Below are 14847 nucleotides of genomic sequence, written 5' to 3'. Positions count from 1 at the left end.
GTAAGTTGGGATGGTATCTGTATGTCAGTCATAGGCATCATACACAAAAGATAAATTTCTATAATATATGACATTACGAGGCGAAATTATGAGAAGATAATATTCAAGACTGAAGATTAAGCAATACAATAACAATCATGAAAAAGGTTTTCAGACCTGATGCAAAAGATTCTGATGCGTAAGCATCACACCTTTGGGAATACCACTTGTTCCACTTGTATACATTAGTGTAGCAACATCTTCAGGGTTGATGGCTTCATAAACATACTTCTGGCCTATAAAATGTCACTTGCTGTTAATTGCAATTTAGATATTAAGCACAATATAAAACATGCAGACTGATCATTTTAAAAATATAATTTCATCTATCTTAAGATAAAGTGGTGAGAAAATGGACCTTGGATAAAAATACCAATTGCTCCACTTCTTCATATTATGGACAGCCTGATTGCAAGGAGGATAGACTTATATATATGACAGGCCGAAACCATGCCAACAAGTAAGATGGAGTAACATGTTTAGGTATACTAGCACTTATCAGACTCTTATCGGTATGAAAATGGAAACTTTGTGATAGATGATAATGTTGGCCTGGAGTACTACAACGTCAAAACTTGAAACCTGTGACAGACAATCTAGGTGGCCTTGAGTAACACCATAAACTCATCTTTGTAATTTAAGCGGGAATATAGCCATCTAAGTTTGTAAATTCTAATTGAAAATGAGAAAAATTAGCTTTACAGAATGAAGGCGCTAGGGTTCAAAAACTTTTTTTTTTTTGAAACAAAACAAAAGGACACACAAGCAAAGAAAATAGTTTAAGCAACTAAATTGGTGTTAGTAGCATCTTGCTTTGTACATATAGTCCACAAAATACCCTAGAAGTTTTAGAGACAAATATGGCAATGCTATTCCCTTCTGTTTGAAGGCACTGCTAGCTATTAACATAGGAGAATTGCTTTACAGTTTACACAACTAAAACTTTTAGCACATTGTAAGACAATAGAGATACCTTTTTATGATGCAAGCTGTTCACTTTGCAACAAACTTTGCATCTTTAGTTTTGTTGCATTTTCTGCATAAACTATATGATGTTATTGGCACATTTTTATGTTGCAAGTCGATCCTTTATCGAAGATCAAAGCACCTCTATCTAAATTTTTGAAGCAAACTAAGCTTCCCTAACTATATTATCAATGGAATTTGAGGCACATACTAAGACCTCAATGTTCACAACTTGTAGCAGTCGTCTCCTTGAGCATCGATTCATATTGATGCGAAGCATGAAAAATGTGCAGAAACTAAAGGATGGCAAGTAATTCATCTTTAGGACTTAAGTCATATCATAATATAGCATAATTACTAGAAAGCAGTCACTAATAATTACTCCAGGAACATAGCTTAGCAGATTGATTACACTTCATATATGCCACTGCATATTCTAGAGAATGTCAAGGGAATCCACTAATTGCCCAATGTGGGATTCATTTTTCTTGCCAAACGCTCTACAGGTCAACACATGGAAAATATTTAAGCATAACATAAATAGATGTACCTGTCGGCCAAGAATGAAGCAATGCATGGCGGCTTTGTTGTCCTAGTTCCACAATATCCTTGTACTCATATATAGGCATTTCATCCACAAATTTGCTTTTAAGGTGTGATTTCTCGCCCCAAAGTAGAACAACGAATCTTATATGAGCCCTTGTAATGAAGGATTCTGCAAGCCTGTTGAAAAATTGAGGATTGTCGACAACAAGTGCATCACTGTTACAACAAATTACAAAAAGTCAGTTATTATTAAAACACATGCAAAAAAATATTATGTCTCACAAAATAATAAAGGTTCAGATTCTAATGATTAACTTTCTATGGTATAGGTAGTCAAATTATGCAATAAAATAATGTTTACATGGCACAATAATAGCCATGCATTTTAAGAGATCAATTTCTTAAAATGATATTGGCATTGTTTCTAATTGTTCTACATCAACCATATAGAGTCTATTGTTTAACTCAGTGATTGAAATTTCAGTTGGCACAGTACGAAATCACGCAAGTGTGAACCAAGCCAATTTCAACAAGTTCACACCCGGTATAGGTGTGTCAGTCAAAATTGAAGATATACTGCTTGTTACCCTGGCTTACCAACACGCAGTGCACTAGTATGAACCAATCCTACAATGGTCTGCCCAGTGACCACTATACCAATACCATTGAGATTGTATACCTTTAACTATCTACAGAATATGGCATTTACAGATATTAATTAATATCATACTCTTAAATATAATCAGTAGGAACTTGGTCTAATGTATCAACATGTTCTATCTGTAATTGACAACAGGAACAATAAAGTGAATTTTTGTATCATGGTTTAAAATCTCAGGTACCAGCACTAGGCACTAAATGACACCAAAGTTTCAAAATGCCTGAGGCTGCTCGCCCAAACAAAGTGAGGCACTTACCCAATATAAATAAAACAATTACTAATTGGATTAGAAAGAATATAATTGAAAAAAAGAGGCAATAAGAGAGGACAAGCTATTGGAAACAGAGGCAAGGTAGTCATTAGTGAGGATCACGATGACAACAGTAGGTGATCGAAAAAGCACCGAGAGAAGTTGAAGGTAGAGGTGATTATAATCGTAAAGGTAATGGTGGTCATGATCAAGGTTCGTAATTTCGTACCATACCGAAGTTTCGAACTCAGTTCGATACGGTACGATATAAGTATACTGAGCGGTACGTTTTAGTATACCGCTCTCTCTCCGTATGAGAAGGAGGTTTCCTTCTCCCTGCATGGAAAAAAAAAAAAAGCGACGTCGCTCGGTTTCTGCCCATGTGGGGAGAAGAAATTGTTTCCTTCTCCCCATGCGAAAAAAAAGAAAGACAGAAAGGCGATGTCGCCCGGTTTCACCACGCAAAAAAAAGGGAAAAAGAAAGCGACGTCGCTCGATTTCTGCCCACGTGGGGAGAAGAAACCATTTCCTTCTCTCCGCGCGAAAAAAAAAGGTAACGTCGCTCGGTTTCTGCCCGCGTTGTCACGGACTTAGCTGGTTTTGCCTAAGTCGTGCGGCACCCCTGCGTGTCTGTCCGCAAAAGTCAACCTCCTCGAAACCTCCCATGATCCCTTAGGACCTACAAAAGAGAAAACGGGTTAGAGAAAGCGCCTTACCCGGGATCCACAAGCAAACATCTCATAAAACACTTCATAGCCAATGCAAATTACAAACAGACATTACAAGCTCTGAACGGTTGCACAACAAAGGGTCAAAATGGTCCACTACAGACCGAATATCTCTCACAAGTGTCCACATAACACAACCTTTATTTACAAGCCTAAAACGACCACCAAACCCAATTAAAATGGGGCTGTTAAGCCTTCGACCGTCCCTATACATGTTGTGCAAAGCATGAACATACCAAAAGACACGGACATATATAAGCATTACATCAAACATCCTGTTTAGAAGTTTGTCCATGACATTCTCCCCCACTTATTCCTTCGACGTCCTCGTCGAAGCTTTTGCCGACACTGCAACTCCTCGCCTTTGCTGAGTCTACAATTTTTTGCTTCAGCTGCAATGCGACTCTTGGCTCCCAACTGCTCTCCGCTGCTGTAGTTGAGTAGTCGAACTTTTGATCTGCCATGCTGCTTCAACTCGGCAATGACTCTGACTCTAGTGTGGGGTTAGCTGAGTTGTGTTGATCCCTGTTGGTTCCTGTGGATCCTTCAGATGAAGGAAAAGACCATCCTTACTTTGCGCCAGTTTCTCAAATGTCTCATGCTGCCTGAACTGGGTGGATGTTTGTTGGAGCTTTAACGAGCATCGCCTCATAGACTTTTTGAAGTTTTGGGTCCTTCCTCCACAAAATTTGCTCATTGACTCTTCTTTCACTTAGTTGTCACTTCCAAGTAGATTCGCATCACTTCCGGTTTCGATTGGTATTCTGTTGGGAAATGAAGCGGATAATCTGCTCTCAGTAGCACCGATCACCATTGGTAAGGATTTGACAACTATTGTCTTCCATTATCTTTGAAGGGTCTTTGAACCTGTGCTGAGCTCCTTTGCTGGATAGATAAGAGAATTGGGGTATTTGGTTTCACCCATTCTCTTAAGAGTTGAGAAGGCAAAGGTTACTTGACTCGCCCACCTCCTCATGGGTTGTACTCCATGCATCGAGTTGGTTATTGGCCTTCACCCGCTCTTTGCGCACATGTCTGAAGCACTTGAAATGTTTGCACTCCTTGCGTTGAGTTAGCTACTGTGATTCACCTTCTCAATGTCGTCGAACTTTTGGAATGCAGGAAGTTTTCACCCCAACTTAAAGTAAGTCTCTAATAGTTTTGGTCGCCTTTGGGATTATACCGTCTTCTCTATCAACCCTGCCGCCTACTCCACTGAGTAGCAAAGGTACAACACCGCATATTACCTGCTTCGTTCCTTGGTCGTGCACTTTTGCATGACCCGAAGTCCTTCACTTTCGGCTATCTTGATGAGAAGCTCGTTGACACCGGTCTTACGAAGTTCCTTGGCCTCTGCCCTTCAACCTTGTCCTGGTACTTGGAGTTTGCCTCTGCATGCTCCACCTCCTCGGCCCCTTTCATGACCAAGCGCTCTCCCTCCATGAGAGCAAGGGATCGATGACTTCACGGAAGTCCCGCCTCTGCGGTACCATGGCGCTGCCATGCCTATGGCCCTACTATCCGTCACCTCGCATCTGCATCCCTTTTCTTCACGATCGGTAGATCTGTCTCTGTGGCACTCATTCGAGTCCACCTTCATTATAACTAATGCTTTGTTTTGGGTAGCTAAGTCCCTCTGGACTCGTCGTCGCTTCCTCGCCCCTTTTGACCCCTTGCTTCAACACCTCCTTGTTTTCCAAGCAGTTCCCCTTGGTCGATGGAAAGACAGACTGCAACTCTCATGCATGGCCTCTGCCATCATGTTGAAGGGTTTCCATTGATTCTGTTCTCCTCAGCTTCCTTGGTAGCAACGTTCACATACTCGACCTTATCCTCTGACTTGCCGGGCTCCCTTAAGCGAATATAGGCTCCGGGGCAGTCCAACTCTCCAACTGCTTTGATTATACCTCTGCATGATCAAGTCCCTCCCATGGGACTCACTAGTACTTGCATTCGAACTTTTCCCTTGGTGGTACACAGCCCCCATATGCTGAAGACCAAAGCTTTCATCCGATGCAAAATTCGATGCACGCACGGAAGACCCGCCTCTACGGTACCATGACTTTCACTACTTGAATCCATAGCCTTTCTTCCTGTCATGTTGTTCACCGAAGTAAAGCTCCCAGTAGCTCCAATCATACCTCCGTATAATATAGTTCCTCACGGGACTATATTCGTGTCTATCGCATTGCCACGAATTGTTCCACCATGATCCGTTGCACCATGTCGCCTCCTGGTGATATCTCCATTGCATTTTGATCCTTATGGGATGAACTCGGATTGTGATCCCTCCATGTGTGGCCTCTGCCAACACATCGCAGGGCCTCTTCCAATTTCAATTGTGTTCGCTCCTTTGGCACTCGACCTTTTGTCACGGACTTAGCTGGTTTTGCCTAAGTCGTGCGGCACCCTTGCGTGTCCGTCCGCAAAGGTCAACCTCCCCGAAGCCTCCCATGGTCATTTAGGACCCACAAAAGAGAGAACGAGATAAAGAAAACGCCTTACTCGGGATCCACAAGCAAACATTTCCGAAAACACTCCATAGACAATGCAAATTACAAACAGAATTTACAAGCTCTGAACAGTTGCACAACAAAGGTCCATTACAGATCGAAAATCTCTCACACGTGTCCACATGACACAACCTTTATTTATAAGCCTAAAGCGGCCACCAACCTAACTAAAATGGGACTATTAAGCCTTCAGCCGTCCCTCTACATGCTGTACAAAGCATGAACATACCAAAAGACACGGACATACATAAGCATTACATCAAACATCCTGTTTAGAAGTTTGTCTGTGACATTCTCCCCCACTTATTCCTTCAACGTCCTCGTCGAAGCCTTTGCCGACACTACAACTCCTTGCCTTTGCTAAGTCTTCAATCTTCTGCTTCAACTGCAATGCGCCTCCTGGCTCCTAACTGCTCTTCGCTGTTGTTTTTGAGTAGTCGAACCTTTGATCCGCCATGCTGCTTCAACTCGCCAATGACTCTGACTCTAGTGTGGGGTTGGCTGAGTTGTGTTGATCCCTGTTGGTTCCTGCGGATCCTCCAGATGAAGGAAAAGACCATCCTTACTGCGCCAGTCTCTCAAATGCCTCATGCTACTTGAACTGGGTGGATGCTTGTTGGAGCTTTAATGAGCATCGTCTCACAATCTTCTGAAGTTTTGGGTCCTTCCTTCACAAAATAAATTTGCTCATTGACTCTTCTTTCACTTAGTTGTCACATCCAAGTAGGTTCGCATCACTTCCTCTTTCGATTGGCATTTCGTTAGGAAATGAAGCAGACAATCTACTCTCAGAAACACTGATCACCGTTGGTGAGGATTTGACAACTATTGTCTTCCATTATCTTCGAAGGATCTTTGAACATATGCAGAGCTCCTCTACTGGATAGATAAGAGAATTGGGGTACTCGGTTTCGCTCATTCTCTTAAGAGTTGAGAAGGCAAATGTTACTTGACTTTGCCCGCCTCCTCGAGGTTGTACTCCATGCATCGAGCTGGTTACTGGCCTTCGCCTGCTCTTTGCTCATACTTCTGAAGCACTTGAAGTGTTTGCACTCCTTGCGTTGAGTAAGTTGCTGTGATTCACCTTCTCAATGCCATCGAACTTCTGGAATGCAGGAAGTTTTCACCCCAACTTGGAGTAATTCTCTCATAGGTTTAGTCGCCTCTGGGATTATACCATCTTCTCCATCAACCCTGCCGCCTACTCCACTTAGTAGCAAAGGTACAGCACCGCATACTGCCTGCTTCGTTCCTTGGTCATGCACTCTTGCCTGACCCGAAGTCCTTCACTTTCGGCTATCATGCTGAGAAGCTCGTTGACACCGGTCTTACGAAGTTCCTTGGCCTCTGCCCTTCATCTTTGTCTCAGTACTTGGAGTTTGCCTCTGCATGCTCCACCTCCTCGGCCCCTTTCACGACCAAGAGCTCTCCCTCCATGAGAGCAAGGGATCAATGACTTTCACGGAAGTCCCGCCTCTGCGGTACCATGGCGCTGCCATGCCCATGGCACTACTATCCGTCGCCTCGCATCTGCATCCCTTTTCTTCACGATTAGTAGATATGTCTCTGTGGCACTCCTTCGAGTCCACCTCCATTCTAACTGATGCTTGATTTTGGGTAGCTAAGTCCCTCTGGACTCATCGTCGTTTCCTCGCCCCTTTCGACCCCCTGCTTCAACACCTCTGTGTTCTCCAAGCAGCTCCCTTTGGTCGATGGAAAGATAGACTACAACTCCTATGCATGGCCTCTACCATCGCATTATAGGGTTTGCACCGATTATATTCTCATTAGCTTCCTTGGTAGCAACGTTCGCTTACTCGACCTTGTCCTCTGACTTGCCGAGCTCCCTTAAGCGAATATGAGCTCTGGAGCAGTCCAACTCTCCAGCTGCTTCGATTATACCTCTGTATGATCAAGTCCCTCCCATGGGACTCACTGGTACTTGCATTCGAACTTTTCCCTTGGTGGAACACAGCCCCCATATGCTAATGACCAAGGTTTTCATCCGATGCAAAATTCGATGCACGCACGGAAGACCCGCCTCTGCGGTACCATGGCCTTCACTCCTTGAATCCATAGCCCTTCTTGCCGTCGTGTTGTTCACCGAAGTGGAGCTTCCAGTAGCTCCCGATCATACCTCCATATGATCTAGTCCCTCACGGGACTCAGTGGTACTTGCATTCGAACTTTTCTCTTGGTGGAACACAGCCCCCATATGCTGATGACCAAAGTTTTCATCCGATGCAAAATTCGATGCACGCACGGAAGACCCACTTCTGCGGTACCATGGCCTTCACTCCTTGAATCCATAGCCCTTCTTGTCGTCGTGTTGTTCACCGAAGTGGAGCTTCCAGTAGCTCCCGATCATACCTCTGTATGATCTAATCCCTCACGGGACTATGTCGTGTGTATCGCATTGCCACGAACAATTCCACCACGATCCGCTGCACCATGTCGCCTCTTGGTGACATCTCTATTGCATTCTGATCCTTATGGGATGAACTCGAATTGTGAACCCTTCATGTGTGGCCTCTGCCAATACATCGCAGGGTCTCTTCCACCTTCGATTTTGTTCGCTCCTTTGGCAATCGACCTTCATCCACCCACTCTTGGGTCACACCTAGATGAAGCATCGCTCTAGGACAGTCCGTTGCCTAGTAGCTCCCGAAGTCCCCCGACTTCGCTGCAATTAGTGCACCATTGTCTGGATCCTGGGCCTCTGCCCCTGCCAGCACAATCTTCGCTGCGCACCGCTTCCTTCATGGCAACTTGAATGGCAACACTGCGGCATATTCTTCAAGAGTACCCGCCTCTGCGTCCTCTTGCCCCGTGCTAAGGCCTTCTGAACTCAATTTCGCCTCCGCAAATTGAGTCGCCTTAGTTCCTCCATCAAATGCTCCTCCGAGATAAGGTGCATATGCCCAGAAGCTCCCTTCGTCTTTGGCACCATGCAAGATGAGTCCGCTCCGTCAGAATGAATGACCCATGGAACAACATGATCCTGCTCTTGCCTCTGCAAGAGTTCATGTCCTTGACCTCTGTCCAAGGAAAGCACTATGCCTCCGCTCCATGTTCCATCTTTTATGCTGGCTCCCTTCATGCGGCTTGGGTACTTCGCCAAGTTACACCCAAGTTGCTCTGCTCTTCGTTTTTGCATTGAGTTGATTGTGGCCCTCGTGCCCACCATTCCACGGGTCAGCCCTCCCTTGAGTTCGATCTCCATATCGACTCCAAGTGTGCCTTCATTTGTGTTGCTTTGGGTCGCTCCCCCACTTAATCTCGCAATGCATCTACCAATGCATTCTCTCGAGCGAGATCATGCGACGACTCCTCACCGCTTGTTCAGTCCATTGAGCTTCATGGAGTTGTTGTTTGTTGAGGTACTCCTCCTCAACTTGTGAGGTCCGTCCCACATGATTCTCCCTCTGGAGAGCGGGGACTTATCCCTCCTGGATAACTGTCCCGTTGGAGCAACATCTCTCTTCGTTTCGGAGACCACCATCCCCTTTGACTACTCCGATCTGCTAAACAAACTATGCATTGTTCTGCCTCCTACAAACACACTTGCTAGATTGCGACTCCACGTCAATACAGCCCCCGCTGCACCACTCAAAGCCTAGCAACATGCTGAACTCATTGCACACTTCAGCCTCCTACGGACGTATCCTTCACATGCCGAAGAGAAAGCTTCAATGCTCCATGGCGTCGAGTTTCGGTCGCCTTGGGATGGCCGCGAACATTCCATCGTCCGTATACAAGCCCATGCATGAGTACCGAATTCTTTGAGTTAGCAATTCTCATCACCTCTGTGAGCTTTGCACGACTCTTTCGGTCGCTGAGCAACTCATTCCACCTTGGATGGTCTCATCCTTTACCAAGCGTCTCGCTTGCCTTGAGCACCATCAAGTATAGTTGTCAACGTTGAACCATAGCTCAAACTCAGCCATCCCAACCTTTGTGCGCTCCGCATTCTTCTAAGCTTGTCTGTTCTCGTAGTGCCTCTTGCGCGAAGGGTTGGCCATTCCTCTGAATGCCAATCTCAGATGCCCGCTCCTCCGAGCGACTCCTTTTCCCTACATCTCTATGCCCGTTTTCCCCCAAACGGTCGCGTGTGTGCTAACTGCCCTCAATGCAGCCCCGCTACGTCCCCCACGTTTACATACTAAGTGTTTCTATGAGTGCTTGTCCCGCGCTAATACCATCTGTCACGGACTTAGCCGGTTTTGCCTAAGTCGTGCGGCACCCTTGCGTGTCCGTCCGCAAAGATCAGCCTCCCCGAAGCCTCCCATGATCCCTTAGGACCAACAAAAGAGAGAACGAGATAGAGAAAACGCCTCACTCGGGATCCACAAGCAAACATCTCCGAAAACACTTCATAGACAATGCAAATTACAAACATACTTTACAAGCTCTGAACAGTTGCACAACAAAGGGTAAAATGGTCCATTACAGACCGAAAATCTCTCACATGTGTCCACATGACACAACCTTTATTTACAAACCTAAAGCGGCCACCAACCTAACTAAAATGGGACTATTAAGCCTTTGACCGTCCCTCTACATGTTGTACAAAGCATGAACATACCAAAAGACACGGACATACATAAGCATTACATCAAACATCCTGTTTAGAAGTTTGTCCATGACACTTCGTCCACCCGCTCTCGAGACACACCTAGACAAAGCATCGCTCTAGGACAGCCAGTCGCCTAGTAGCTCCCAAAGTCCACCGACTTTGCTGAAATCGGTGCACCATTGTCTGGATCCTGGGCCTCTGCCCCTACTAACACAATCTCCATTGTGCACCACTCCCTTCATGACAACTTGAATGGCAGCACTATGGCATATTCTTCAAGAGTACTTGCCTCCGCATACTCTTGCCTCGTGCCAAGGCCTTCTGAACAACTTCGCCTCCACAAGTTGAGTCGTCTCAGTTCCTCAGTCAAATGCTTCTCTGAGGTAAGGTGCATATGCCTCGAAGCTCCCTTCGTCTTTGGCACCATGCAGGATGAGCCTGCTCCATCAGAATGAGGGACCCATGGAACGACATGATCCCGTTCTTGCCTCTGCAAGAGTTCATGTCCTCGACCTCTGTCCAAGGAAAACTCTGTGCCTCTGCTCCATGTTTCATCTTCTATGCTGGTTCCCTTAATGCGGCTTGGGTACTTCACCAAGTTACACTCAAGTTGCTCCGCTCCTCGTTTTTACATTGAGTTGATGGTGACCCTCGCGCCCACCATTCCACGGCCCAGCCCTCCATTGAGTCTGATCTTCATATCGACTCCAAGTGTGCCTTCATTTGTGTTGTTTTGGGTCGCTCCCCCACTTGATCTCGCAATGCATCCACCAATGCATTCTCTCAAGCAAGATCATGCGACGACTCCTCGCCGCTCGCTCGGTCCATTGAGCTTCGTGGAGTTATTGTTTTTGAGGTCCTCCTCAATATGTGTGATCCATTGCACATGATTCACCCTCTGGAAAACTGAGACTTATCCCTCCTATATATCTGTCTCGTTGGAGCAATCTCTCTTCATTTTCCTGCCCTTTGAAAGCATCGGAGACCACCATCCCCTTGGACTACTCCGACTTGCTAAACAAACTGTGTATTGTTCTGCCTCCTACAAACGCACTTGCTAGATTGCGACTCCACATCAATACAGCCCACGCTGCACCACTCAAGGCCTAGCAACATGCTAAACTCGCTGCACACTTCAGCCTCCTACGGACGTATCCTTCTCATGCCGAAGAGAAAGTTTCAACGCTCCATGATGCCGAGTTTCGGTCACCTTGGGATGGCCACGAACATTCCATCATCCATATACAAGCCCTTGCATGAGTAACGAATTCTTCGAGTTAGCAATTCCCCTCACCTTTGTGACCTTTGCACAACTCTTTCGGTCGCCAAGCAACCCATTCCACCTTGCATGGTCTCATCTTTTACCAAGCGTCTCGCTTGTCTTGAGCACCATCAAGTATTGTTGTCAACGTCGAGCCGTAGCTCGAACTCAGCCATCCCAACCTTTGTACGCTATGCATTCTTTCAAGCTTGCTCGTTCTCATGGTGCTTCTTGCGCGAAGGGTTGGCCATTCCTCTGAATGCCAATCTCAGATGCCCGCTCCTCTAAGCAATTTCTTTTCCCTACATCTTCATGCCTGTTTTCCCCAAAACGATATCGCGTGTTGGCTGCCCTCAACGCAGCCCCGCTAGGTCCCCTACGTTTGCATGTCAAGTGTTTCTATGAGTGCTTGCCCCGCTCTGATACCATGTATCACGGACTTAGCTGGTTTTGCCTAAGTCATGCGGCACCCCTGCGTGTCTGTCCGCAAAGGTCAACCTCCTCGAAACCTCCTATGGTCCCTTAGGACCTACAAAAGAGAAAACGAGTTAGCGAAAGCGCCTCACCCGAGATCCACAAGCAAACATCTCATAAAACACTTCATAACCAATGCAAATTACAAACAGACTTTACAAGCTCTGAACGGTTGCACAACAAAATGTTAAAATGGTCCACTATAGACCGAATATCTCTCACAAGTGTCCACATGACACAACCTTTATTTACAAGCCTAAAACGGCCACCAAACCCAACTAAAATGGGGTTGTTAAGCCTTCGACCGTCCCTCTACATACTGTGCAAAGCATGAACATACCAAAAGACATAGACATACATAAGCATTACATCAAACATCCTGTTTAGAAGTTTGTCCGTGATAACGTGGGGAGAAGAAACCGAGGGTTACTTCTCATCGTGGAAGAAAGTAAAAAAAAAAAAAAAAAGGCCTCGTTCCTTCTGCCTACGTGGGGAGAAGAAACCGCTTCTCCCCGCGACGTCACTGTGATGTTGCCGAGGCTTCTTCTCTCCCCGTGTGGATGAGGAAAAGTCGTCGACGACGCCGAGGCCTCATCACCTCAAACGAGGAGACGACATCATCTACAGCGTCTGGCGAGGGAAGGCGGCGACGAATCGGGATCGTCGAGGGAGAGCGACTCCGGATCTTCAGGTTTTATCTTTCTTCTCCCTCTTCTTTCTTCTCCCTCTGCTAATACCATTCGGTAGCGGGCGGTGACAGTCGATTTAGGGTGATAATGGAGCGGAAACAGCCCCAATCGACGCTATCGCCTGGTAGCGAGCAGTCCGCATACCGGTCTGCTGACAGACCAGTACATACCGCCCAGTACAAGCGGTATTATTCGAAATTAAAATCCTTGGTCATGATAACAGTAATAATGGCAATGCTAATAGTAGTAATTGTAATATTGTTAATGGTAATGGTAATGGCAATGCAAATAATCTCAATGGTAATAATGATAGTGGTCACAATGGTAACAGTAATTATAATGTTGACAACGGTAATGGTAATGGTAATAGTAATGATAATGGTAGTGATTAGAGTAGAGTTGTCGAAGGCGAAGGTTGTCAAAGAAGGCTTGTTGAACGCTATTGTCGATGAAAATCAAAGGGACAAGAAGTTGTTGTAGGTGAAAATCACAGTGGCAATGGTAGCCGATTGGAGAATCGCATCGAAAAATAGCATTAGAGAATGTTGTAGGAGGCAGAGACAAAGGGAGTCATTGGTGATAATCATAGTGACAACGAGGAGAAGAGCTCTCAAAAGTGAAGGTAGAAACGATCATTCATGAAAATCACAATGGTAATGATAGGAGGTTGACAATAGTCGTCGGAGGGGATGACGATTATTGGGTGGTGGTCCTAGTGGTGACGAAGAAGCTGAGGTTTCAATTAAGTGAGGAGGGCGATCACACTAGGAGGGATAGGAGATCATGCAAGGGGACGATTGTATAATGAGGATGGGAGAGTTATTAATGAATTGCTTCGATCGAACCAATTCATCAACTCTAATTGCAAAGGCTCGACCGCTCGACTAAACCAATTCCTTCAATTTGGGCACAATTTGAGACCAATGAACACCTAAACTAGGCTAGGAGAACGTTTAAGCCATGTTGGCCTCCGGCACCTGCCAAGGTGCCTCCTTATAAAATCATTTCGCTTAGGTTTATAATGAGGTGCTCGGAGCTCGCCTCACCTTAACAAAGCACCTAAGCAAGCACTCGAATGCTCTTGACATCACTGGGTGCCCAGATCCGTACTTGTCCCTTGCCAGACCAGAAGGATGAGGCAAACCCCAAGGAGAGGAGGAGAAGAAGAAGAAGACAGGATGAGAAGGAAAAGAGAACAAGGTTAAGGAGGAGGAGGAGGTGCACTCACGGACCACGTGGACATCGGGAGTGATAGGCAAGTTGGTTGGCAATAGCAGACAACACAATGGCGAGAACAAGAGAGACATCAAGAGAAGGTGGATCACTTTAACCCAAAACTAACAAAAGAAAAGATTAAATGCTCGATCAAGTCCATAAGCTTGGTTCAGGAGCGCGATTGCCCAATGACCAATGAACCAACTATGAACCACCAAAACGGATGGTATGCGTGTTAGTTCATGCCCATACCGATGAATATTGAGCAGTACGTAAAAGTTAGAGAGAAATTTAAAATATTGACTAAATATTATATGGTTAGTTAGTCAATTATGGTTGGTCGGTTTTTTTACGCTAATTGCTAATTGACAATAATTGCTTAAACAATTTTTTAAATAATGTTCTTGGTTCTCAGAACTTGTATAATTGTCAATGGGACTATTAATCCATTTTGTCAATGAAGAATAATTGTCAATGAAGAATCTAAACTAATAAGCAAAGGGACTGTTAATCCATTCATGAATGTTGCCAATGAGCACTAGGAAAATGAAGGATATAAAAGTTCCAACCTTTCAGAGTGGTCATATATATGAAACAATTCTTCATTTGAAGATCTAGTACCCCTAACTACATTTATTGCACCGGTAGCCATTATTCCTGCAACACAACCTTTTAAGCATAAATATAAGATGATTACAGTCAGAAAAGAAATTGAAGGACAAATAAGAAAGAAACCGATCTATGCCCAGAATATTAAGAATAATTTGGTATCTCAAGTGGTATTTATTATCAAAGTAATATTACAATTCAATTTGGCTAAAAATGGTAACAATGGCATTGTTGACCATTCATGGTGCATGAGGATCTATTGTTTTAACTGTATTACCAAATCAGTTTACACACAACAATTTCCAAATTGAGAAGCCCCA

The 14847-nt window shown here is 45.0% G+C and overlaps 1 protein-coding gene across 4 annotated transcripts in view; it reads right to left on the bottom strand.

Annotated features, from left to right (window-relative positions):
• Positions 1-14847, bottom strand: part of LOC103975100 (probable acyl-activating enzyme 16, chloroplastic) — a 39897-nt gene that overhangs the window by 15262 nt on the left and 9788 nt on the right. For 2 of the 4 annotated variants that reach the window (XM_065120323.1, XM_065120321.1), the window contains exons 4-6: positions 14488-14587; positions 1556-1767; positions 157-275 (exon numbers count right to left, since the gene is read on the bottom strand). In XM_065120323.1, coding sequence (XP_064976395.1) covers positions 157-275; positions 1556-1767; positions 14488-14587 — 431 coding nt within the window. The remainder of the gene's footprint in view (positions 1-156; positions 276-1555; positions 1768-14487; positions 14588-14847) is intronic. The other 2 variants (XM_065120322.1, XM_065120324.1) reach the window with 1 other exon arrangement.

The sequence above is a fragment of the Musa acuminata genome, chromosome BXJ2-8 (assembly GCF_036884655.1).
Source record: "Musa acuminata AAA Group cultivar baxijiao chromosome BXJ2-8, Cavendish_Baxijiao_AAA, whole genome shotgun sequence".
Taxonomy (NCBI): domain Eukaryota; kingdom Viridiplantae; phylum Streptophyta; class Magnoliopsida; order Zingiberales; family Musaceae; genus Musa; species Musa acuminata.
The sequence above is the reverse complement of the archived record's forward strand: the minus strand, read 5'-3'. Positions and strand labels throughout refer to the sequence as shown.